General features: G+C 37.9%; 2 protein-coding genes across 2 annotated transcripts in view; one reads left to right on the top strand and one right to left on the bottom strand.

Annotated features, from left to right (window-relative positions):
- POP1 (POP1 ribonuclease P/MRP subunit) overlaps window positions 1-8,860 on the bottom strand; it is a 35,827-nt gene extending 26,967 nt beyond the window's left edge. The window contains 5 exon segments of the mRNA XM_020969041.2: window positions 171-266; window positions 269-292; window positions 295-345; window positions 2,055-2,204; window positions 8,717-8,860. Of these exon segments, the coding sequence (XP_020824700.2) occupies window positions 171-266; window positions 269-292; window positions 295-345; window positions 2,055-2,202 (319 nt within the window). The 5' untranslated portion in view covers window positions 2,203-2,204; window positions 8,717-8,860.
- An 85-nt stretch (window positions 8,861-8,945) lies between these two features.
- On the top strand, window positions 8,946-24,844 carry LOC110195994 (reactive intermediate imine deaminase A). Its single transcript, XM_020969056.2, has 6 exons — window positions 8,946-9,117; window positions 15,569-15,674; window positions 16,288-16,342; window positions 17,852-17,920; window positions 22,780-22,835; window positions 24,092-24,844. Exons 1-6 carry the CDS (start codon window positions 9,053-9,055, stop codon window positions 24,146-24,148), a joined length of 408 nt encoding a protein of 135 aa, XP_020824715.1. The 5' UTR covers window positions 8,946-9,052; the 3' UTR covers window positions 24,149-24,844.
- Window positions 24,845-27,705: the final 2,861 nt, after the last annotated feature.

Genomic DNA, 27,705 nt, shown 5'->3' with positions numbered 1-27,705 from the left:
AAGAAAATTGTACTCTTAGAAAGTAAAAAGGTGATACAGGAACTACTCACAAAATGTTTTATTTGCCTGATTCTTGAAGACAAAAGGAAAGTTTCCAGCAGCAGAACAAATTCCCCAAGTAGTCCTGCCTAGGACAGACACGTGTAGTCCGCTTCCCTGAAAGTACCTACCAGTTATATACTTAGGGACTTCCCGAGCAGCGCCTTGGGGCCCTCCTCTCCACCCTGCTTGTCCTTTGCCCTTCTCTCCTCTGCACCACCCGCGGAAGGCTGCTCATTCACACAAGGCTCGAAGGCACACGTGTCGATTTTGGCTGCTGATGCCGTGGAACTCCAGAATGGGACTCTTAAGATTTTCAGAAAAAAACCAATAAGTAACATCAGCTAGTATGAAACTAAAAAGCACTAAGACGTCTCAGGCATAAAAGCTATCAATCACTCAACAATATTTACTGAGTGCTTATTATGTACAAAACACTATGCTAGGCACTGTAACAGACACACAGACAAATGAGACGAGCTCCCTGCCCCCACAGCCCAACGGGGCATTTACAATTAGAGCACGGGAAGCATGTACAAGTAATCACAGGGGGTATACGGCTGCCTTCAAACATTGGGAGGCTACCATGCAGAAGAGAACCCCCAGTGAAAGACTCAGACACACTGGGTCAAAGTTGCAGAGAAGCAGACTGGGCCTTGCTGCGAGGGCAGACTTCTAACAATTAATTTATAAGCCATCCAGATGTGATGAGTCCCTCCGTACTGGAGTCTTTAAGGAAGGTGCCTAATCACTGTCAACCAAGAGATGCTCTTCATAAAGCTGTGAGGAATGATGCACTGGAAGCCCTACTCCATTTTAATCAGGATTAATCAGTTGGATATTTTACATAAATCATATAGGGATAATTAGATACAATGGATTCTTATAGTAGGCCTTTATAATAGACCTCAAACTTTAATCCAACACTCACCACTTGTTTATCAGTTATGAAACTCACTTGTGCAAATACAAAAATGCTAACAAAAATATCTCCATCCTGTTTTGCTCAAACTCCATGTCCAAAGCCAGCACTGGTGATGCCTTGACTCTTTGGAAAGTTCCCCAATTTATTTTTCTACCTCCAGACCACTCTCTCATCCAATATGAGCAGGTGACCATCTTATGACCACTTAGTCACTGGAGATGACTCTTGCCTTGCCCATCTTATGACCACAGAGATGTCCTGAGCTTCATCCAACCTGTGACCCCCACTGCTGACATATCATTTTTTTGGCTGATACATCTTTTTGGACCCTCAAAACAAGGTCTATCAAGCAACGGGACTTTGTATTTTGTGTTGCCCCTCTCCAGAATGACCAGTATCAAACACTGAAAATACAAGGTCCTGGGCACCAGGAGCATTTCAGATCGTGAGGAAGATCGGAGGTCCACTTCATTACACAGGGCCCCACACCCATGAAGTGCTATTAGCTTGAAGCTCTGCTTTGTGATGAATAGAAATAGAAAGCTCAAGAGTACAGCAGGGTTTAGGAAAAAAATTTTAAGATAAGTGAGATGAAAATGCTTGTAGGCCAAAAGAAAGAAATCAATGGAGACTAAAGCTACAGATCATCAAGAACTATTTGATTAGTCAATGACTAAGAGAGGGCAAAAAAGGATGAGATCCTTCATCTTCGTACTCTTCACGTACCTAGCTCCAGCCTTTGGTTCCCTCTCCCCTCTTTCCTTAAAGCTTCTATTCCCTTGAGATATAACACTAGGCTGCTACTAACTACTGTGCACAACTGCTAGTTAATAACATTAAAATTTTATGATCATCTTTATTAGGAAAGAAATAAGTATTTAAGTGTCTACAGTGTGTACTATGACTACAAGAAAAACGTTAAACAGTCTCTGTCCTGAGAGAGGTTACATTCTACTGGATAAAAAATAAAACACAGCAGTTTAAAAATGCATATTATACCTACGATTTAAGCAATTTGTTATGTGTATAACAGCTACCAAAACAATCTGGTATAAACAACTCAATCTAAATGGAAGTCTATAGACAATACCTTGTTTCTGATATTGGAAAGACTTTTCATTTCCATTATGATGCTTTACTCCTCTCTCATCCACAGCTCCAAAACCTGAAGATAAGGTCACATTGGTTGGCTGGCTTCTCATTTTCTTGGCATGTTTCTTCTCTCTTGCATTAGACATTTCTATAAAAGAAGCATCCACATGTTGTCATAAGATCAAGCTGTGAGACCTTACATCAAAAATCAACAACACATATTAGAATAATTTTACTTAGAATGACCTATAAAACTTGATTTGACAATATAAATATTATGATGAGAGATGAATGATTTACCCAAAGTGATGACAGAGAAAATGTTTAGATTCTTAATGCTTCATTTTGCAAAATAGCAATATTGTATTCACCTAGTTCAATAAGGTTATATGAAGAACTACAACTTCCAGGAAAAGGTTCCATATTATCTACGCACCACTGTCTGCAAAGTGAAGTATTAACTAAATTAAACTACACTTCAATTGTTAAATTTTCATTATTACAAAACTGAACAAAGAACAAAAAAACACATATAACACTGAATCTCTATTATGCATGTACAACTTTTTTTTAAGAAGTATATGTTAATGTTTTATGAACTCGTCTCTTTTCCCCTTTTTCTGATATAATTACCACTACTCCCCACGTGTCCCCCTTCATCTCCTCATACCTCCAAATTCCTTCCTGTCTTTCAACTGTTTTCCTTACACCGCTGTAGTCAATGTATAAATTGTTCTAGTTCTACTCGCTTCACTCTGTATCAGTTCATACAAGTGTTTCTAGGTTTCTCTGAAAATCTTTTTTGTTGTAATCATTTTATACAGTACTAACATTCATGTACTATAATTTGTTCAGCCAACGGGCACCCTCTTTGTTCCTGGTTCTTTGCTACAACATAAAGCACTGTACCGCTATTTTTATGCAGAAGATCCTTTCCCTCAATCTCTCTGACGTATATATCTAGATACAGTTATGGTGCTTTGATGAGTCAAAGACTATATACAGTTCGGTAACTATGCAGCATAAAGACACAAAAATGTCTTTCCAGAATGGCTATACCAATTCACAGCTCTACCAGCTGAGCACAGTTCCTCCCACAGGTGTCATTAACATTTTTCTTATCACTGCCAATCTGACTGATGGAAACAAGGTAGAATCTCAGAAGTGCTTTAATTTGAATCTCCTATTACTAGTGATTCAGAGTTTTTTTCATTTGGCTGCTGACAGTTTGCATTTCATTCCCTGTTTGAATGATTTGACCATTTATCTAATGTGGAACTGCTCTTGTTCTTAGACATGTACATCAAATCCTTAAATAACATAAAGAATCTTCATCAGAGAAAATTAGCTGCAAAGATTTTTCCCCCAGTTAACTTTTCTTCTAATCTAGCTGCGCTGATTTTATGTAATTTCAATTTTATATAATCAAAATTGTTCATTTTATCCTCTCTCTTACTGAATCAAGAACTCTTCCTCTAACCATAGCTATGAAAAGTGCTTCCTTCTACTGTAATATCAGACATGACTTTTCGTATCTAGATTGTGTCCATTTGGAGATCACTGCGGTAAATGTGTAAGATGTCAGTTTAAACCTAATTTCTGGTAATTGCTTTCCAGCTTTTCTAGAAGTTTTTGTTGAATATATTATCCCTGTCATTGAGTGTTCTTAAATTGATTCATCAAACATTCTACTTCTCCTTGTTCCACTGCTTCTGGGTCTTGTGTACTTCATCTCTTCCAGGGATCAACTTTTCTATGTTTTAACCTGCACCAAATAGTTTTAATGATTACTGCTTTGTAGTCCATAGTCTGAGATCTGGTACTGCAACTCCCCCACAAACTATTTTCTCCCCATTATTTCCCCTGCTTGAGGTTCTTGGCTTAGTGTTATCCCCCGTAGGGTAAACTTCCATTTACTATATATTCATCTTCTATCTACAGATTTATATATACTGTCTCCCCCATTAGAATGTAAACTCTGGGAGAAGTTTTTGCTTTTTCTTTTTATCCCCAGGGCTTCGAAAAGGTACATAATGTTTAATAAATGCTTACTGATTTTTTTTGTTTTTCTGGATTAATTTTAGTATTTTGTCAAGTGCTATAAAGCAATTATTTGTTAGTATGATTGGTATAGCACTAAATCTGTAAATTAATTTGGTTAGGAATGTTGTGTTTTTATTATATTGACAATGCAATCACAAGCAGTTAATATTTCTAATTTTTTAAGTCTGTTATTTCTGTAAAGTGTTTTACAACTGTCTTCAGATAATTCCCATGTGACTTGGTAGGTGGACTCCTAGATATTTTATACATTTGCATTTTCAATCAGCTTCTCTGCTTGGTTTCAACTCTCAAATATCATGCCTCCCCCAGGATAAGCTTATCACCTGAAACCTCCTCACCAAAGAGATTAACTCAGTTTTTATCTTCAGCAACTTCTCCATGGTCTGATTGGAAGGTTGGAGGGCACTACAATAAATGCCTCCAAAAGCCTTCCTTTATAGGGGGCTCAGAACTTTCCAGCTAACTTATTTTCCATCAGTTGAATCATGCCCCTATTCCAGGTTCTTTTTTGTATCCCCTGAACCCAGAATGGTGCCTGGAATGTGGAAACAAGTGTTTGACTATGACATTCTGTAGTTATTCTGAAAGGAATTTCTTTTTCTATTTCTTCCTGTTGGGTTTAACTGGTGATATCCAGAAAGGCTAATGCTTTTCATGGGTCTGTTTCATATTCTACCTCTATGTGTGAAGTGATTAACTATTTACGTTTTAGTTGAATCTTTAGGGTTCTCTAAAACACATCATCTACAAAAAGCAATAATTCTGCTTCTTCTTTGACTATATATGTTCCTTCAATTTTTTTCTTCTTGCCTTATTGCTCATTAACTAGTTTTGGTAGAACTGTATCAAATAATAGTGGTCAGAATGGATACCTTTGCTTCATCTGTGATCTTACTGGAGACTACTATGAGAATTTAACCCAGTTCAGCAAAAAAAAGGTTATCTAAGTCTTTGTTTTTATTTTTGAGTAAGTGGGCTCTGTCCCACATACTACTAATTACCACTTACAGATAATGCTTGTTCTTTAGATAAGATTCAACTTGCTATATTAAGAAAGTAGTCCCTTTATTCCTGTCTTTAAAAATAAAAGTTTTAAAACAAAAATGAATGCTGTTTTATAAAAAGCTTTTTCTGCATCTATTTATATAATCATGTGATTTTCTTGTTTTGTTATTAATGTAGTCTATTATGTTTATAGTTTTCATAATGCTGAACCAAACCTGCATTTCCTGGTATTAATCCAAGCTGGTCCTGGTGTACAGTCTTTTTTAATATGTCCCTGTAGCCTCTCTGCTAATATTTTACTCAAAAGTTTTATAATGAGATTCATCAGTAAGATTGGGCTATAATTTTCTTTCTCTGATCCAGCTCTCATTTAGATATGCAGTCCATATTCATCTCATGAAAAGAATTTGATAGGATCTCTTTCCACATTTTTGCAAATGATTTATGTAATATCAGAATAATCTGTTCTTTGAATAAACATTAACATTTGCTTTCATAGACCGTACAACTTATTTTTCTGAACTGGGTTAAATTCTCTATTTCTTGTTTTACTAATTTAGGTATTTTTTATTTCCATAAACATTCACCCATTCATTAGTTTTGTTTATAAACATCCATTATTATTATATTGACAATCTAATCACAAGCAGTTAATATTTCTAATTAGGCAAAATGCTTTCTAATATTGTCTTTTACTTCTTCATTTGTGACTAATTTTTCATTTTTTTCCATATTCATGATTTGGTCTTCTACTCCTTTAAAAAAAAATCAGATTAGCTAAACTTACCTATTTGATTAGTTTTCTTTTTAAGCCCCTTCCTGCTTAATGGGGTTTTTTTTGCTTTCAATTTTGTTTTTCTTTTTTGATTTGTAAAATTTCCATTTTTGTAAGTACTTGGGTTTTATTACTGGTTGTTTTTCTAACTTCTTCTAGTTGTATGAATAATATTCATTTTTCTGTTCTTTTTTTGTTCATAAATATTTAATGTAAAAAAATTTCCCCTAAGGATTACTTAGAGTGTACTCCTCAAGTTTTGTTACGCTGTCTTACGGTCTTTTTTTTTTTTTATGAAATTATCTCATTGTTATATTTGTTCTTTGACCAACCAATTCTTTAGGACTGGTCTACACTTAAGTTTGAATACTTTCTTTAACTGGACATCACTGTAATTTTCATTATGTTGGAAGTCGGTAAAGGATGTCCTAGCTCACAGTCAATTTTTGTAAAGATGCCAGGCACAGCAGGATTAGTGACCACCAGAGAGCCATCATATTTAACTTTTCTAAAATTCTAATCAGATCCTTGATTTCTTATTTATCTTTTTGTTAGATCTGTTTAGATATAAAAAAGGTACTGAGGTTCCCTGTTAGTTTCACTATCTATTCCTATCGTTTAATTAACTTTTCCTTCAAATATTCAGATGCTATGGCATTCAGCACATATGTATAATGCTACGATTTCATTATCTATGGAGCCATTAAGTATGATATACTTTCCCTGTTTATCTGTTTTAACCATATTAATTTTTACTGTAATTTTTCTCTAAGATGACTGCTACCCCTGCTTTTTAAAATTTATCTGAATAAAATAAATTTTTCTTGGCTCTCATCTTTAACTCAGTATTAAATTATGTTTACCCTTTGAACCAGCAATACCACTACTAGGTCTGTATTCCAAGGAGTTCAAAGAAAGAGAAAAAAGACATATATGTACAAGGATAGCAGCTTTTTGTGATGGCAAAGAGTTGGAAATTGAGGGCATGCTCAATGGGGGAATGGCTAAACAAGTTGTGGTTTATGATTGTGCTGTAAGAAATGACGAAAAGGACAGTTTTAGAAAAACCTGGGAAGACTTGTATGAACAAAGCCAAAGACGACAGAATCAGAACAATTTACAAAGCAACACCAATACTGTAAAGATAATCAACAATAAAGACTTAGCAGCTGTGTCCAACACAATGACCTACCACTTTTCCAAAAGACTCATGATAAAAAGGCTGTCTACCCCCAGAGAGAAAACTGGCAACCTGAGTACAGACTGAAGCTTTTTTTGGTTTGTTTTTGGAATATAACTAATGAGGAAATTGGTTTTCATATCTTCATATATGTAACAGGTTTTGTATTTCTTGACTTCTCAATGAGGGGGAGAGAGATGGACAAGGGAAAGAATTGAAAATAAAACTCAATTTTTAAAAACCTGTTCATATTCCTTGCCCATTTTTTGAATGAGGAATGGCTCTTATATTACCAGAGTTTTATGAAGTCACACACGCTCTATAACAGGTAGGTGGCAAAGTACATAGAAAGCTGGTACTAGAGATGGAAAAACCTATGTTCAAATTTGGCTTTAGATACTTACTAGCTGTATGACCCTAGACACCTCACTTAGCATGTCTGTCTCAGTTATCTCCTCTGTAAAATGGGAATAATAATAGAACCTAAGTTCCAGGGTTGTTGTGAGGAATCAAATGAGATAATACTTGTCAAGTGTTATGCAAACCTTAAAATATTGTATAAATGCTAGCTATTATGACAGATGTAGCAGGCTAGGTATAAATTACTGGAAATTGCTGGGAAGGATGAGGATGGGGTTTGAGAAGCCAAAAACTAGTCCAGTCGGCTTGAAGTAGAAACAATCAACAAATATTTACTACATACCTACTACATGCCACTTCTAAGCGCTGAGGACACAAAAAGGAGGAATAGACAGTCCCTAACATCAAGGAGCTAGTGGAGAAGACAAACATATGTACAAATAAGCTGTATATAGAATAAAGAGAAAATAATTAGGAGAGGGAAGATAATAGAATTAAGAGAGGTTAGGGAAGTAAGTGATAATGATGGTGATGATGATGCAATTTGAGGTTGAGGAGATTAAGCCAGTTCTGAAGTGAGCTGCTAGGTGATGAAGTCAATAGTCTTGGATGAGTTCAAATCTGACCTCAGACGAGCACTAGCTGTGTGACCCGGGGTTGCTGTGAGGATCAAATGAGGTATCTGTGAAGTGCTTAGCAAAGGGCTTGACCCATAGTCAGGGCTATGTAGATAGGTATTATCATTGTTATTGAAGTGGGACAGGCTGAGGAAACTGAGGCAGGCTAGGAGCCCTGCAGTCTGAGGGGGGGCGGATCCACAGGCCGCTGGTTCAGATCTCCGATTTAGGGCAGGAAGGGACCTAGGAGATCATCCAGTCCTCCCTTCTCATTCTACGGACGAAGGCGCTGAGGCCCACAGGGCTTATGGGACGCTTCCAGGGTCACTTGGAGGAGATCATAAGATACGACTGCAGAAATGCACGCGGGTCACACAGTAGGTGCCTATAATGTTCCCTCCCTCCCCTTTGCTTGCCTCACCCGGGTAGTCACACCGAGGTGGGCCTGAAACGCCGCTCCAGGGCCTCCGCCTCCCGCCGCCCCCGGCTCTGGAGCCGCAGCGGGTTTGGGGCGAGGGGAGCGGAAAGCAGACCGGGTGCGGGGGGATGTGCCGGGCTGCGGGGCCCCAGACTCTAGTCCACGCCAGAAGCTGAGGATGCCGCCCCCGCCCGCTTTTCCTCCTCGCTCGCCCTCTCTGCCTGTGGGACCCAACACTTACCTAGAGCCAGGGCTCCCCGGCACAGCCACAGCCCCTCCGGCCCAAGCGCAGCAGGTTCGGCTCACTCCAACCGACGGCTCCCCAGAAGCGTGCACGACAGGTAAGATGGAGAGCGCATGCGCCGGCGCATGGGCTTCCTCGTGTGGCTCGGCTCTCCTGGGGAGACTACTACAACTCCCAGAATGCCGAGAGGCTCCGCTGCGGGGCGTGTTCTTTCTGCCCGAAAGGGACTTTGCATGTGGCCTTGTCTGGCCAAGTAGGAGAGCCTGAAGTTAGCCGTTTTTACTTTCCATGCTTACTTCACCTTGAAGGAGCTACAGAAGATAAAATTTAGACATGTCGTCCCTGATTAAGAAAGTGATCAGCACAGCGAAAGCACCAGGTGCAATCGGACCATACAGGTAACGGCGCGTGTAAGAGTGGGCTTGTGCGCGCGCTCTAGGGGCCGTTAGCGCTGACAGGAACTTTAGAGATCATCTAACTCATTTTACAGATGAGGAAACTGAGGCCCGGGGGGGAGTTACACTGCTGCTCGGTGGCATAGCTGGCGTTGGAATACAGGTCTGTTGCTGGCCTGCTGGCTGTTTGTGGCATCAAAAATAGAATATAATTTTAAACCTGCTCAGTAACGGTATTTTTAGCGATGTTAACAGGAGGCATAGTCTCTAGAAATCCTGACTATATTACTGTTAAAGGATTCTGTATGCTGTTAATGTGTTTCCCGCATTGAGAAAGAAAAGGTACTACTGTTGAGGTCTAAAGTTTTAGGGGTTCTGGGACCTCAAGATCAGGATATATGGGTCCTGCCTGAAAGAATTCCACCCAAGCCTTTTTTCAGCCCAAGATATGGTTTGTTAGAACATCCCTCAAATTGGGCAGACTCCTAAGGAGTCTGAACATTAGTGAGCTATTGGCTAGATTTTAAGAATCTGAGCAGTGGCTAGATTATAAGAATCTAAGCACCTTAATGGAGACAAGATGGACCTTACATACAGAAAGACTGTGGGAGAAATCTAGGAGTGGCCAAGTAGTTTGGGGTGACTGGAGGAGGGGTCTAAGGAAGATATGAATGGGAGTGGCCAGTAAGCTGCAGTGAACCGAACTCCTGGGACCTGGACCACGTGGCCACAGGAGAATGTAGCCTAGGTAGGATTAAGTGAGGGAAATGGCCAGGGGCCATAGGGAGGGCTAGGCTAGGTTAAGGGTAACAGAATTGGGAGACTGGGTATAGCCACAAAGAAAGGCCAGTTGGTGGGATTATAGCCTCAGGGGAATGCCAGAGATCTGGCCATGTGGGAAAGTACAGGGTTTTTCCTTTTTGGGGTCTAGCTCCAATCCTCATCAGATCTAGTGGCCAGATATAGATCAACACAACTGTAGATGGCCCAGCATGGAGCCCTTGGTCAGACCAAGGTCAACCACTGCATCCAGACCATTTCCAGTGATCCAGACCATTTCCAGTGGTCCTGATTTTTGTCTTGCCACTAGACTTAAGTGATTCTAGAAGAGAGAGTGAGGTTGAGGACTTTGTGAATCTGCCTCACTTAAATACAATTCACAAGCAAGTCAAGATGTCACCCCAGGATGTCATTGGTCCTCTTCGAAATGAAGGATGGGGGCAGCGAGGTAGGGAAATGGATAGAGCTCCGGCCTTGGAGTCAAGAGGACCTGAGTTCAAATGTGACCTCAGACACTTGACACTTACTAGCTGTGTGACCCTGGGCAAGTAACTTAACCCCAATTGCCTCACCAAAGAAAAAGCAAAACGAAATGAAGGATGAACAATAAGAAGTACCTTTCCAGTGTCTTAAATCATCTATCTGCTCTGATTGACCTATTCTGTAATAAGCATGCCTCCTCTTTACCTGATTAGTGAATGGTAGACTGGTCTAAACTCCATTAGTCAAATTGTGATAGATATGTCTTCTACTGGTGGAGTGTTTAATGCTCTGAATGAATAAACTGCAGTTATCTCTTTGTAACTCGAGTAAGAGAATTCCCACAATACAGCTGAAGCATTAGAAGTAATTTTAAATATATTTTATGGAAATCTAACAGGCATTTTATTCATTGTACATGACCATTTATCAAGGTCAGTTAAATCCATTCCCTAAATGTTTGCCTAATAGAGCTTAATTAAATATATTTGCTTTGACCAGATCTACCTTATTATCTAATTATCATCATGTCCTGGCACATAGTAGACACTTAATAAATGCTGGCTTATTGATCAACTGCTTCATAGTTTGAAGTTTAATCTCATTATCATCCTGTAGGGTTTCCTATCTAGTGCTTTGTCTGCTCTAATGACTACATGAAATTTTTCCATGAGTGTGGAGGATCAAGGCACTCTATCAAAATGGAAAAACTAAAACATTATGCTTTCAGCATGACCAAATTAGGAATATTGTACAAGAGTAGCAGGCTTATATTTGCAAATATTAGAAAAAAGAGATTTTGGAAGAAAAATCTGGAATGATTTGTTAAGTTTACCAACTTTAAAATACATAGCAAATAAATGTGACATAAAAAGAGTACTAAAGAAAGATTATTAGCACCAAGGAATGCTTCTTTATAAATTGAAACTTAGGCATTGTATTCCTTAATACTAGAAATAATAAAGCACTGGCTTTGGTACATCTCTGATTTTATTGAGGGGGTTCTTAATCTACATACAGATAAAATTCACCCCCACAATGCAATTGTTGCATAATTGACTAAATTAAATGGGAAACTCTAAGATGGTAAAATGAAGAAGAAAATGGAAAGAAGTGAGTGGATGAAACAATGATGGAGGATACAAGAATACAGTACAAGACAAAGTCCACTTGCAGCCAGATTTTGAGTCCAGTATAAAATAGGCTAGAAAGGAAGTTGAAACTGGGAAGGATAAAGGCTGTGTGGGTCATAGCTAAAGAAATTAGTAAGAAGGAAAGGGGGAAAACAACAAATTTATTTAGCACTGCTGTGTGCAAAATACTGTGCTAAGTGCTGGGGGAACCAGAGTTTAAGTAAGATGTGACCTTGCTCTCAGTGAACTTACAATTATGAGACACATAGCTATAAAATATTACACGAGTACATTAGTCACACACACAAAAAATACATAAAGTTGAAGGGGAAGGTAGAAGAAGGTCTCATTTAAGTTTGACTTTTAAAGCATGGGAGAAAATCCAGCCAGCTTAGAGGTTACACAAATGGAATGGGGCAATATGAGACAAGGCTAAAAAGAGAGTTGCCCCAGATTGTGGCAGGCCTTCTGTATCAGACAGGAGTTTGGCTTTTGCTTAGTAAAATGCCTGAAATAGACTCTTCCTCACCTTTATTTTCTGGCTCAGCTCACCCCTTCTACAGGAGGTCTTTCCAACACCCCACCACACCCCCATGCCTCCCTTCTGAGTGAAGAAGGTACTGATTGTAACCATGGCCAGTTGATCCTGTGAGACTCCCTCTGTCCCACCCAAAATGGAAAGGGGCCCATGAACTTTTACTCACTAGCCACTACCCTGGAGCAAAGAGCCAGCTAAGGGGAAGCTTTAGCCATAAAGGGATCTGAGGGGCAAAGTATGGTAGACTTTGGGAAGGAAGGGAATTTTACCAACAACACCTGCTCACCTATTGTTTTAAATGACCTGGTCACTTCATGCTGGAACAGAAAGGAAGAAGTTGGGGCAGCTAGGTGGCGCAGTGGATAGAGCACCGGCCCTGGATTCAGGAGGACCTGAGTTCAAATGTGGCCTCAGACACATAATACTTAGTAGCTGTGTGACCCTGGGCAAGTCACTTAACCCCACTGCCTAACGCAAAAAAAGAAAAAAGGAAGAAGTTGAGAGCCTGCATGAGTATGGGAGAGGACAGAGGGGAAAGTTCAATTATTTTATCTTCCAAATCCTCCCTTTCTTCCTAACTTATTTCTATAGAGGATGCCATCATCCTTCTAGTCATCTAGGTTTACCAAATCAGTCATCCTTGACTCCCCTACCATCTCTGCCTCCATCCAATCAATTGCCAAGACATTAATTCTACCTGTGAGCTTTATTACCTTTCTATTCTATTATTGTGATCAACTAATTGGTCTACTTGCTTCAGGTCTGTCCACTCTCCACTCTATCTTCCACACAGCTAAAACACAAGTCTGACCATTTCACTTCCCTGCTCAAGAGGCTTCAGTGATTAACTATTGTCTCTGGGATTAAATACCCTCATTTCCCACCTGGCTGCATTCATTTTGGACTTCCTTGGCAGCTCCACCACACCCTTAGTGAACTCACCATTGGGAAATATCATTTTGAAAGGTCCAGTAAGCCTTGTTGCTTGACATCTCTTCAGTTACCCTCAGATTGGAGGACAGAGTCATAAACTCCTCCATTTCATTACATGAAACTGAAAAACATCTGCACAGACAAAATTAACCCACCTAGGATAAGAAAGGAAGCAATCAAATGGGAAAACATCTTCATAACAGATTTCTCTGATAAAGGTTAGGTTTCTAAGATATATAAGCAACACACATATGACCAACAGTCATTCCCTAATACATAAGTGGATAAAGGATATGAACAAACAGTTCTTCAAAGAAGAATTACAAAGTATTCACAGCCATATGAAAGAATTCTCCAGATGAGTAATAAGAAAATAAATGAAGATCAGGACAACGCTGAGATTTCACCACATACCTGCAAACTGCAAACTGGCAAAAATGATTTAAAAATGGCAGTAGTCAATATTGGAGGGGTTGTGGAATGATAGGCACATTGATACATTGTTAGTAGAGCTATGAAACGTTACAACCATTTTGGAAAGAAATTCTCAATCATGCAAATAAACTGACTAAAATGTCCATACCCTTTAAATCAGAGAATCCATTAGTGGGCTTATACCCGAAGAAAGTCCCCATATATACCAAATTATTTAGAGCAGCACTTTTTGCGATAGCTAATTGGAAACTAGAGTAGACACTTGTCAATTGGGGAATGGCTACACAAATTCTAGTACATGAATGTAATGTAATGTTAAGGTGCTATAAGAAGTGATGTGGATACAGCTCTGGCCTTGGAGTCAGGAGGACCTTAATTCAAATATGACCTCAGACACTTGATACTTACTAATTGTGTGACCCTGGGCAAATCATTTAACCCCTGATTGCCTCACCAAAAAGCAAAAAAAAAAAAAGAAAAGAAAGAAACGATGTGTGATGAGTATAGATAAGGATGGAAAGATCTATATGAACTGATGCAGAGTATAGTAAATGAGCCAAGAAAACAATATACACAAAAACTAAAACAATGTAAATGGAAAGCTCAACTACAAACTAAAAAATCAAAAGTGAAAATAAAATTATAAAGGATTTGAATGAAACAAGACTTGAATGAATAAATATGAGAGGATACTCCCAATCTACCCTTTCATAAAGGTGTTTGGGTTAGATTTTGGTTTGGTTTTTTTTTTTAACTTTTTTAATGTATCAATCAGTTGTGTTATTTTTTTTCTTCTCTAAAAATTACTATTTGTTATGTGGGATGGCTTTCTGGGTAGGGGACGGGTACTCGGAATAATAATTGATGATGGAAGAAAGAGAAGACATCAACAAAAATTTATTTTAAAAAAGAACCATTTAAAAAAAGAAAATTCCATTTAGTTTATATTTGTATTCTGGTTTGTGTTTCGTCCCAACTAAGGACTGCCTGTCCAAGAAAAGGCCAAATGTGCTAAGTGAACATTGTGGCCTTGGCAATAGAATGGAGAGGGTGTTGTCACTAATTAACCAATCAGCATTTTTCAGAAAATCAGTAAGATAAATCTGAGAGATTGTAACATCTTACTATTATTGCATTAGTATTATTGATTTCTAACAGTGCCTGGATGGTGTTTAAGCTTTTAAAAATTACTAATAATTTTAATGGATTATGTTTTTGGAAATGTTCTTAATATTACAGGCCTTTTGAACTGGAAGACAGAATATACCTCTCTGGTTGGTCACTATAGCCTATGGTCTTGGAATAGTTCATCCATTACCCCACTAATTCACCTTTCATAGAGCCCTTATAATTTAGCACTGTCAAACTTCTGAAATCTTTTCCCAACAACAACAACAACAACAAAAGACAGAGAAGGGGCCTTTGAAATAATCTTGTACAATTCTTTATTTTACACATAAGGAAGCCAAAGCCCAAAGAAATGAAATGACTTGTATAATTGTCCTGTTCATAGCAGAGCCAAGATTTAAATCCAGGTGTTCTCTGACTCCAAATCCAGTGTTCTTGCCATTATGGCATTGTGTCAAAAGGCTTTTTAAAATAAAGTATAAAGGATAGAAACATTGCTAAATTATATTAAAGTAAGATTTCATCATTCTTTTACATAAGGTTTAGACTCTGCAGGGCACGGAAAAGACATTTGGTAAATATTAGCTCTTGCTGATGGTGTTCAACCTTTGAGAAGTTTACAAATTAACAGGTTAACAGTATCAGGATTTTCTCTTCTTAGGCAACTATGTAAGCAACTGCCAAATTTATCTTAAAATGTAGGGATCCTTTAAATTTTTGTAACTGTTCAAAAGGTACTAACATAGTTTGCTTTTTTTCTACATATAGCTTTTTTTAAAATTCTGAATCCCCAGAATTCGTACTAAAAATGCAAAAAAAAGAATGTGTTAATTGAACATTTATTGGCCAAAATGTTTGTTTTCCAACCTTTGTTCCAAGCAGTTATAAATATTTGTCTTCAACTATTTTGGGGGAAAAACACAGTAATACCTTAAGGATATAATGAGTACCTCTGTGTAGTGAAAACTATATACTTAGTAAGCTTTCAGAATTTAATTTAAAGTCTATTTGATCATCTCCATTACAGTCAAGCAGTGCTGGTAGACAAAACCATGTACATCTCAGGACAGATTGGCATGGATCCTTCAAGTGGACAGCTTGTGTCAGGAGGGGTGGTAGAGGAGGCAAAACAGGTAAGTTATTTTTTCCATTTGATTTTTCTTTTCCTTTTTAATATTGAACAGTTCTAAATCAGTCTCAGTGATATACTCTTAGATGTTTTAGAAATATCCTCAGCTAATACTGGCACAGTTCTTCCACTAAAGACCTGCTCCTTGTGCCAGCAAAGTGATGCTGAGTTCTCAGTGCTATGCCAGAAGAGCCCAAGTTGTGGGCAGTCAAGGCTGGAAAGGCTTTGAGTGATGGACTGGATGTCTATCCAAAAACTAGCCTATCTAGATTCAGAGCAGCATATCATCAAGGAAATGAGTGAAGGCCTAGTGAAAATTTACTTAGTACAAATCTTTGCAGTGAGAGAGTGGCTCAATGCCAGACTCTAATAAGTACTAGGCACCTAACAAGACATAAAAGGATGCTGCTTCTCATTGGTTTGCAGTAGACAATTAAATGGGATGCCAATAAGTCATCTGCAAAAAGGAGGGCTGGGAAGAGTCTGGAGCTCAGACTAAATATTTCTATCATGTCAAGTCCTTGAATGGCAGGTTAGTAAAAGATGATGGATTTAAGTTAATGATAACTTTTCTGCATAAGTATCAATACCTTAAGCCTTTCTGCTTTGTCTTACAGGCACTTATAAACATGGGAGAAATTCTGAAAGCTGGCGGCTGTGATTATACTAATGGTGAGTTAATTGATATGACTTTGTAAGTGTGGAAGAGCACTTAGACTTGTAGCTCGAGATTGAATCACTATTGCAAGATCCAGTTTTAGACTTTCCTGATTTAGGTCTGCCACCCTGGGGATTTCAGCTCACCTTGGTGTTGATCTAGTAGCTTCTTAAACCATGAGTCCCCATCCTACATGGGGTTGCAGCCCACAGTTTAAGAAACGCTGAAAGGGTCCAGAGTGAAAAAAATTTAAGAAGCCCTGAATTCTAACAGACTTTTGTAGCTCAAGGGCTTTTACTTTCTTCCTTTTAAAGTATCACTGATCCTATATCCTGAATCCCAGGAAAGGAACTAGAGCTGTAAGCTGAGCTTTCTTGGTTCTCTGGGTTCAAAGTCTTGTTGTACCCCTTAATCCTTAGTTGTGTTTCCCCCCTTTTTCTACTTATTTCAGACATAAACTCCCTCTTTTCCTTCTATTCCAAATACCATTAACTTCAGATGATGAGAATATGTTTCTAGAGTCTGTTTACAGATTTAACATTAAAACACCAGAGTGGGGGTCAGCTAGGTGGTGCAGTAGATAGAGCACCGGCCCTGGAGTCAGGAGGTCCTGAGTTCAAATGCGGCCTCAGACACATAACACTTACTAGCTGTGTGACCCTGGGCAAGTCACTTAACCCCAATTGCCTCACAAAAAAACAAAACAAAAACATAAACATAATTAGAAGTGGATATTAATGACACCTAGTCTCAGACTAGATGTTATTTAAACTTTCTAAGCTGTTCTCTCAAGCTACAGTTTCCCAAGCCAATGATCCTCTGCATCTTGTCTGCCTCACTCGGATACTCCTTCTTTCATGCTGACTTAGAGTGCTCTGGATCAAACTTATTGAATCATTCTGCAATTCCCAGCTCAGATAATCAGAAAACTTCCTGATTTCATGATGGACCCAAGTGTGTTCCACACATAGTCTTAATTAACTGCCATTCCCTCCTGCCTAAAAGCAAGGAAATGAAAGAAAGGTAATGAATGACATGGTTCTCTCCAAAATTGTAAAACAGTACCACCCTGAAAGTATACAATAATAAACTTGTGTTAAAGGAATTTCCTAACAATTAGAGAGGTCCAAAAAAGGAAATGGGCTTTCTCACAAGATGCTGAGTTCTTTGTCACTTAAGGTTTCAACCAGGTGTTGTCATTGGACCTTTCTTTTTCTTTGAGCTGATCTCTAGCATGCAGTATAAATTCACTTATTAAAATAATTTTTCAGGGGCAGCTAGGCAGCATGATGAATAGAGCTCTGACCCTGAAGTCAGGAAGACCTGAGTTCAAATGCAGCCTCAGACACATGATACTCACTAGCTTTGTGACCCTGGGGAAGTCACTTGCCTTGACCCAAAAAAAAATCATTTTTCTCTCTGTAAAACAGTAATGTTACTTTTTAATATATAGAAAATCTTACTCTTTCTAATGTAAATTTTGGGTCAGACTAAATAACTTATAATAACAAATTGTCTTCTAGTGGTAAAGGCAACTGTTTTGCTGGCTGACATAAATGACTTCAATGCTGTTAATGAAATCTACAAACAGTGTAAGTAACTTGTTTCTTTTATGTGTAGTGTAGTATAGTAATGGATCACATTTAATTATTAACATTTATTGACTAATATGTATTTAGCACAGATAATATATGGCCTCCAAAAAACAGGAGACTACTAATAACTACCAATACCAAACTATGTGTATTTCATCTTTATAAAGTCTTTATAAGCATGATCTACATATGTATCAAGGGTAGCCTTGATGAAAATACGAGAAGGGAACATGCAGGTTAACTCCATTGCCTACCAAAAAAAAAACCAAACCATACAACCTGCTATGATTATTGATTACATGAACACAAATACAATTGACTTGGTAGAAAAAATGCAATCTTAAAGTTTCTCTAACAAGGAGTATCTCATGAATATGTTAAGATATTCAAGATTCTTTTGTAAATGTAACCTCAAAGATAGCTGTATGACCCTAGGCAAGTCACTTAACCCCAAATGCCTAACCAAAAGCAAAAAAAAAAAAGAGTAAATGTAACCTCAGAGATAACTATCTTCAGTAACCTTGTGATTATTAACATCAAGCAAGTCATAAAACAGGCAGATGTATCCTCCTCAAGTGGGCACAAGAACCTATGTAGAAGAGGATTTCCCTATAGATGGTTGAGGTCCTACAGGTGATAGTCTTTGTAGATGCTGACTGCATTAAATCCTATAACATTACAGGGATTCCTCATTGTTATTCCTAATTATTCAAAAGACATCAGTCTAACAATTCATATAGGAAAAACTAAATTAATGAAGAATGCCTATGAAATGCATTGGATAGCTAATCCATTGAATTAGTATATCAGCACATACACTGGAGATGGACATGGCATATGCAAAATAAATTGGATGCAGAATTAACTATGAGGAAGGAAATATACAGTTTTATATCTGGAGAAATTATGATACTACTTTTAATGATCCCAAGCTACTTTACAGTACCAAAAAAATCTTTTAAAATCCAAATGTTTTCCTGAAAAAGCTATACGATTATCAATCTTGAAATACTACAATCTGTAAAGAATCAAAGTTGTAGTGATCTAAAAGGCACTGGAGAGAGGCATGATGAGTACAAATCAGCTATAGCCAGTTTGTAGTGATGAACCAAGAAGTGATGTAAGGGATGTATTATCAAGGAAATGTGTACTTGGAAAGGGGGGTGGGTAGTCATTGGCAAGAGCAAGCAGTAACAAATAGTCAGAGTGTAATACAGCATCCCATGAAGTATAAAAAGACCTAGAGAAAGACCTCCAGCATATTTGATGGATCCTCTGTGGAAGATCTGCAGGGGAAATAGAAAGGATTAGAAGACATAAACAGGTTACCACCTGCACCAGTGGAACCCTATTAAATGAGATCAAAAATCCACTGAAAATATTAAAGAATTTAATAGTAAGCTGGATGTGATTAAGAGCAAGGGGGAAGGGTGGAATATCATAGAAAGAGTAGACTTGGTCCCAAGCCTCACAAAGTTTACAGTCTAGTTTGGGAGAAAAATTCTACAATGTTACATAACATGAAAAGGGACTTTATATTGCTTGGAAACATGTAAACTTTATTCTCCCCCAAAATCTTAATTCTTTTAATTCTCATTTTAATTCATCTGAATACGCCTAATGAAGTTAATTCCTTTTTGATGAAAATTATTTCAATGCTTTATGTTGGGGATCTGTAAGGATGTAGAGGGCCACAGGCTGTTTGTGAGGTCTCACTGATGGGCAGAGGCCCCTGTCGGGTGACTGATCCATGAGCAAAGGTCATCTGGTTCGGTGCTCCATTCTATGGATCTGTAACAATCTTTAACTCTCCTAGTTATTGTATGGTCATTAGCAGTCTATTCTGGGATTGGAGTCAGATAAGTGCACAGGACGTGCATGCACTGTCCTTGAGCACAGCATGGGCTATACGTCACTGTAACTTGAGAAAGAGTTCCTGTTATTTTGCTATATAAGTAAGTGCTTTGCTAAAAATAAAAGGAGTTGCTTCCATCCTGCCTCCCGCCTCATCAGTGCGCATTCGAGATAGAAAATCAAGCTGGTCTTGATTCATCAGGTGATTGGGAAATCCTAGGCCCTAGGTAGGCTCTATAGCCAAGTGAACTAGTTGTGCACAACAGCTTTAGGTACCAAAAAAAGCCTTGTAATTGCCTTTAACGTATGTCTCCAAATTTGTATTGGAGAAATGATTATACATATATATATATATATATATATATATATATATATATATATATATATATATATATATATATATATATATTATATATATATATATATATATATATATATATATATATATATATACTGAAGTCTCCTTGATATTAGAAGGAAGGAAGAAAACATTTAAGTGCTTTCTATGTGCCAGACACTGTATTAAGCACTGGAGATACAAGTACAAGCCAAAAAAAAAAAAGATAATCCCTGTCCTTAAGAAGCTTACAGTGGTCATATAAGACTTACAGAGTTTGCAGTTCTAGGAGACATGTCCTAAGGATGGATCTGGAACTCAGAAGAGTGGTCAAGATCAGACATACAGATTTAGGAGTCATCTGCAAAGAGGACTGAGTGAATGAGATTGCTAATACAAAGCATTCAGAGAAAGAAAGCCAAGGTTCTCCTACAGAACATCCACTTTAAAGGGTTGACCAGAGAATGAGAAGTGAGCAAGAGAGGGAAGTGGTTATGGTTAGAGAAGAAGGAAGTGAAGCAGAGGAATAATGTTGCTGAAGCTAAGTGAGAAAAGAATAGCCAGAAGGAAGGAGTAGTTGACAGTATCCCATGCTACAGAGAGGTCAAAAGATGAGCACTTAAAAGAAGGCCATGATAATTGTAAATTATTAAGTCATTTATCACTTTGAAAGAGCAGTTTCAGTAGTGGAGGCAGCAGAAATGAAACGGAAGGGATTTGAGGAAAGAGTGGATATTGAAGAAATAAAAGCATTGTATATGGATAACTGTTTCAATAAAATTGTTAGAGAAGGAAATGCAAGAGGCAGGATTAGTAGCTGGATAACATAGAAGAGTCAACCAGAGGTATTTTGGGGTTGGAAGACCTAAGCATATTAGTAAAACTTGTGGGAAGGAGCCAATGAAGGTGCATGAGAAGGAGAAACTCTGAGTACAGTGCTAAAGAAGTGGGGTGGGGGGAATAGGGTCAAGGGGATAGGCTGAAGGATTAGCCCCAGCACCAAAAGGAGATAGCTCCCAACTGTATCCAGACGAGAGGAGAAAGTGAATGATGCCGAGAGGACTGGAAAAAAAGGAAGATGGAGGTACTTCAGTCTTCTCAGCAGAGCAGGAAGCTATGTCATCTTTGTGACAGGGTTTGAGGTGTGGCTCATGAGATGAGGAAAGAGAGTCTGGAACATTGGCTGGGAAGAAAGAGTTATGCAGAGGCAGTATAGCATGGAGTGCTTGATTTGAAATAAGACCACCTGAATTGGAGTCCCATTTCACATTCTTCATAGCCCTGTCACCATGAACTAGTCACAACATCTGAGCTTCAGTTTCCTCATCTCTAAAGAAGAAATATAATAATAAAGAAGAAAGAAGAAATAGTAATACTTCTACTACCTCTCTGCAAGGCTGCTGCCAAGTATGTACTTTGGAAACCTTCAAGCACTATATAAGCATGGGCTACTATTGTTCTGCAAACCTTCAAGTGCTACATAGCACTTGAAGGTGGTGAAATAGATAGAGCCCTAGATTTGGAGATGGGAAAACAATCCAGTCTCAGGCACTTACTGTGTGAACCTGGTCAAGTCACTTAATCTCTTTCTGCCTCAGTTTCCTCATGGTAAAATAGGGATAAAAACAGTACCTACCTCATAAGGGTGATCAAATGAGATATCACACTTTGCAAACCTTAAAGTGCTACCTAAATGCTAACTATTATCATAAATATCAGCTGTCATTGTTAGTAAGAATTGTTAAGCCCAGCTGGATTTATGAATTTTAGTGGATGAAGTTAGCCCAGTTTCTAGCACTGTTTAGCACCTCAGAGGGAAACAGAGAAATCTGATGATAGCAGTTGCAAAGGGATGAGGATCAGCAGATTAGGAATAATGTAAGGTCAAGAGGTTATAGGGTAGTGACGGGTGAAACATTAGAAGTTGTAAATCATAGGGTAAAGGCAAGTGAAGCCAGAGTAGAGATAGATTAGAAAAACAGGGAGAAGTCAAGGGATCAAAGCTCATTACAAAAGCAAAGGTTAGATTTAGAGTGAGAAAGCTGTTCAAAAAAAAAAGCCTAAGCACTCAGGTTTAGATAGTAGAATTTCAAAGTTAAGCATTTTGGAAGTGATGTGTAGTTCCATGACTCATTACCATACTCCTCTGTAGCTGAAGTGGGGTAGAAAAGTAAGGCATTGGAGTTAAAGTTGAAGAAACTGGGAGGTCAGGGGGTTACTTTTAAACTTTATGCCTTTTATTAAGTTACTTGAGTACAGGTCTTATCTCCCCTTATTAAACTATAAGCTCATTAGGGAAAAGAACCATTCCCTAATTGACCACTGTATCCCAGAGTATCCAGTACATAGTAGGGACTCAAAACCTTTTTTGGGGGGGGGGGGGGAATGAATGTCAAACTCAAAGTTCAGTTTCATTAAAAAAAATATAAAATCTCAGGGTTCAAAAGTCATAAAAACATCTTTTATCTCTTTATCAGGATGTTGAAACATTTGAAGTAGAAAAATATTGAATCACAGTAATCATTATACAAAGTATTTTGTATAATAGAGTTCTGTATCTGAAAAGCAGTCTTGCTTTTCCTGTGATATAAGATTCTTGATATTTAACTGTTGTTGAAAAAAAAATATGTCCTGGAAATGTTTTCTATAATTGTTTTTAATCCAGATTTCAAGAGTAGTTTTCCAGCCAGAGCTGCTTACCAGGTTGCTGCTTTGCCCAAAGTAAGTTATTTTAACATGACACATTATTTGAAATATTAATTTCTACATAATATTCTGAACATTCACTAGCATTACTGGATAATGTAAAAGAAAAAGGCAATTCATGCCCTTTGTGGGAATGTATTACCCAGTTGAAGATATATAACATACAAAGGGAGGGAGAAGGACTGGCCTTGATTTCAAAGATATAGGGAACTCTTGGGTGAGTAAAATCCCTCTACCATGGCATTTTAGCACCTTCTTTGCAACTTAAGTCTTAGAGAGTTGTTGAGTCATTTACATATTCCCATTATTCTCATATTCTCTGAACCAGCAGTTTCTCAGAGCATGATCCAGGGAAGCCTTTCAGCGGGTTTGCAAGGTCAAGATTAAGACATTATCATTTCTAGTATGGCACATATCAATAGATATAACCACAAAAAAAAAAGTTCTTTTGGGGCAGGAGCCCTCAATCTTTTTGGTTTTGTTTTTTGTGAGGCAATTGGGGTTAAGTGACTTGCCTAGAGTCACACAGCTAGGAAGTATTATGTGTCTGAGGCTGGATTTGAACTCAGGTCCTCTTGACTCCAGGGCCGGTGCTCTATCCACTGTGCCACCTAGCTCCCCCCCCCCCGGGGCCCTCAATTTTTAAGAGTGTAAAGGAGTCCTTAAACCAAAAAGGCTGAGAACTGCTACATGTCATTCCCTATCCTTATATGAATAACACCTATCTCAGGTTGGTTGTGAAGATCACATGAGATATTTGATACTTCAAATTTTTATTTTCATTTTAATAAGGTATTGCCTAATTAATGACACAGCTGGCACTAGATTGAGGCCCAGAATAACCACTAAAAAGGTGAACTATATTTGGATAAAAGTGCCATACAAATATAATATATTCAGTCTCACTAAGAGCTTTCATCTTCTTAAGGGTCTTGAATTTTCAGAGTTTATTTTATCTAACACCTGTCAGTCTGGATGTATTTTACATGGTTTTGTCCTTGTTCATTTATATTTAGTTCTCTTTCTTCTGTACCTAGAACCATAATATTCATTTCCCTACAGGGATGCTCTCCTCACTGAGTTTACTTAAAACCATCTAAAGCATAATATTTATTTTCTATTCATAGTTTTACTGCTTTCCTTTTTGGCATATTAAATGCCATTTAACTTGAAACAGAGAATACTAGAATAATGTTCGCTGTATTTTTTTAAGAATATGAACCCTATTGGTACATAATCACCTATAAGTTGTTTCATTATCTTTCCCACAGGGAGCGCGTGTTGAAATTGAAGCCATAGCTGTCACAGGACTTCCCACGAAATCATGACTATAAATCATGCCCTCCACTGTTTTTCGAGTTACATTTGGTTTAGGATAAATGATTGTTAATTTACTTCTAATTCTTGAAATTAATGTTGGAAACCATGAGCCTTAATGAAATTATGTGGAGGACTTTCTGTTATAGAAATAACATAATAGGTGAAAATGAATGTGAACTCTAAAGGATCTGATGGAGAATACAATTATAATGCAACATGATAATACATACAGCCACACTAACTGAAAGGGAAAGGTAGGGCATGGAAATAATAGTATCTCTCTACAAAAATAAAAGCAAAGAGTAGCAGGAAATGCAGGGAAAAGATTTTCCCCAGGAATTGTGGATTGTTTTATATCTGAGAGGGAGAAAATAACATTTATGGAATTAAATTCTACTAAATTCATGATCTGAGAAATATTTGACTGATGTTCTAATTTTGTAAGTAAAATTAACCAAAAAATCACTTTATACATTCTTTCAAATAGTTGCATGTAATGCTAAGGATTTAAAAGTGGCAAATCCCTCAAAAAACTATCAACTTCTTTTTAAAGAATTTCCACTGTTGGTCTAATTGAAATTCCGGGGTGTGTGGCAGAAGTTAATGGAAAGAAAAAAAGTAAAAAAGAAAGAAGTCAATGGACCAAAAATTTCTAAATGACAAAACCTATTTTTTCTAATGCAAATAAAATGACAATATGCACATTTGCTGTGTTGTAACATTCATTTTAGAAACATCATTATTATGAAAGGTTCACCCAACAAAATTCTGGTATTAAAGGCTTCCATAAGGTTTCTTCATCATCAGTACTATTTACCAAATATGTATAGTGACATTGTGCCAATGATTTAAAAAGCCAGGAGTGGTTCTTTCCATACAGATAATGGAAGCTATCAAGATAAATAGAGGGCAGATAATTTAGGAATTGGCAGAGAACAGACATTTTCAAGGAGTTCTGGATTTGGGCTGAGGACCTGTGAGCTGCAAGGAACCTTCCTGTTCATTGAGTCCAACCAGTTGAAATTAAGGTCTAGAGAGAAGCGGTGACTTCCCTGATTTCACAGAGGTGGTGAAGCTAGGATTGGAATCTGAGTCCTCAAACTCCAAATCCAGCACTCTATACTATGCCACACTGTTCAGTTACTAAAATGCACTTTAGTAGTAATAATAATAACAGCTAAAATTTATATGTTGTTTACTATGTGCCAGGCACTGTGCTAAGCACTTCACAAATAGTATCACTTGATCCTCATAACCCTGGGAGGTAGGTGCTGTTATTATCCCCATTTACAGATGAGGAAACTGAGGCAAGCAGGTTAAGTGTTTTAAATCTATCACTGGATTTAAACTAAAGTCTTCCTGACTCTAGGCCCCATGCTTTATTCACTGTACCACCTAACTCAGGGGTTATCCATCATTAACAAGCATTTATTAAACACTATGTTCTTGGTACTGTGTGAAGTACTATGGATACAAAGAATGACAAAAACATGGTCCCTTCCCTCAAAGAGCTCACATTCTAATGGAGATGACATGCAAACCACTTTGTTACAAGACTTGTATTTACTTTTCAGTCATTTCTGACTCTTCACGACCCCATTTTGGGTTTTCTTGGCAGAGATACTAGAGTGATTTGCCATTTCCTTCTCTCTTTTTACAGATAAGGAAACTGAGGCAAACAAAGTTAAGTGACTTGTCCAGGGTCACACAGCTAGTACAGTCTGAGGCCAGATTTGAACTCGGAGATGAATCTTTCTAGCTGCCCACAAGACATATGGCATAGTCTAAATGTGGGGGCAATCTCAGAAAGCAGGCACTTATTGGAGAGGATGAGGCAAAACAGAAAAAGCCTCTTACAGAAGGGGGATTTGGGTTAAGTCCAGGGAAGCCAAGAGGCAGTGGGGAAAAGGAAGAGCACTCCAGGCATGGGGACAGCCAGTGAAAGGCAGGGAGCTGAGATATAGCATGTTATATGGGAAGAACAGCCACAAAGCCAGTGTAATGGAATAGTAAAGCACATGGAAGGAGTAAAGCATGAGACTGCAAAAGTAGGAAGCAGACAGCTTCTGAAGGCTCTTAAAAAAAGTCTGGTTATTGAATTATAGGTTTTACTAGCCCTTTCACTGAGTTTCCCAAGTGTGCTATGTGATCCTCACCTCTGGTGATACTATCACAGCCTACTAGCATGATTTAAACTAATTGCTTACAGAACTTTGAATTAAGTAACTCCAAAAATCCATGATCTTCTAAGGCAGAGGTGTCAAACTTGCAAAACTCCAGAATATTGCCTAAACCAGATAAAAATGTATTTGGGAAGTGTTTAACAATCAACAAAAGTACAATACAATGCAGATAATGTGCAGTTTTTAAAGTCAATATGTAAACAGCAGGAATCAATTTCTATTTGAATTTGACATCACTGGTCTAAAGGATACTTCTATCTCTGCCTCTTGGCTATATATGATTCCCTAGGATCAACCAGTTCTCCCAGTCTAATGTGGTGTGCAAGCATTTGCTATTACCTGAGGAAAATTAGAATTAAAAATTTCCAATGGAAAATCATATAATCAAGAACTGTGTCTAAAATCAAATAGGCTCTCAACCTTAGAAAGGAGTCCTTCTAGTCTGAAAGACCTGTATCTATCTATGGGTCACTGTTGGATAAGGAGGGTGATTTTTTTTTGTTTGAGACTTGTGACTATGATCAATGTAGGGAACTCCTGGTGTGTAAACTCTCTCTGTTGATACAGTATCTGTAACACTGGCTAACACTGACATAATCACATAGAAAGCCTGTCACTCTACTGATGACATATTTTCAGGGGTGCTAAAAAACCTCCTACCCAAAATACCTTTTATAGGGGCCTGTTCCATCAGAAGATACACTTACTTTGGTTAAAGCAATGCTCCTATTAAAATTGTAAATTTTAAATTAAGCTCTACAGCAATCTAAGCCCAGTTTAAAAGATACCAAAATTCAGCACTGGGCCATAAGCTCAGATTCTCTTGTCAGTTCTCAAAGCCTTTCCTTAGAATCCGTACCTTGTCTTTAGCCCTGTAAAATTTCCTCTACCACTCAATTCCAATGATCAATGCACTCCAATTTAAGGCCTCCCTGGGTCCCTAAACCAGGTTGGCTCCTTAGGTTGAAAGATCCTAATTATCTGATCACCATCTTTTTCCTGTCCACTCACTGCCTCTATACTTCTTCCAGGCCACAGAATGCTTTTTCTAGGGCTTATTTATAGGTGAAGAGAATGAATATATACATATATACATATGTGTGTATATGTATATATACACATACACATATGTGTGTATGTGTATATATACATATATGCATATATATACATATGTGCATACACACACACACACACACACACACACATATATATATACAAATGTATAAATAATATAATAAAGTAGTTAGGATTGTGTCCAAATGCAACTTATTCCCAGCCTAGAAAGCTTGCAGTGTTTCCTAATCTATACATATACAAAAGTTTCTGTAGGTCAACTCTGGCCATCTTGATTCCTCTGCTGTGCATTCTCCACTCCTGGTCCC

The sequence above is a fragment of the Phascolarctos cinereus genome, unplaced genomic scaffold, assembly GCF_003287225.1.
Source record: "Phascolarctos cinereus isolate Bilbo 61053 unplaced genomic scaffold, phaCin_HiC Scaffold_4;HRSCAF=312, whole genome shotgun sequence".
Lineage (NCBI taxonomy): Eukaryota > Metazoa > Chordata > Mammalia > Diprotodontia > Phascolarctidae > Phascolarctos > Phascolarctos cinereus.
The sequence above is the reverse complement of the archived record's forward strand: the minus strand, read 5'-3'. Positions and strand labels throughout refer to the sequence as shown.

Coding starts and splice junctions, on each gene's coding strand:
- LOC110195994 (XM_020969056.2), top strand. CDS start 9,053: ATGTCGTCCCTGATTAAGAAAGTGATCAGCACAGCGAAAGCACCAGGT. Junction 9,118..15,568: donor GGTGCAATCGGACCATACAG/GTAACGGCGCGT, acceptor TCTCCATTACAG/TCAAGCAGTGCTGGTAGACA. Junction 16,343..17,851: donor CGGCTGTGATTATACTAATG/GTGAGTTAATTG, acceptor ATTGTCTTCTAG/TGGTAAAGGCAACTGTTTTG.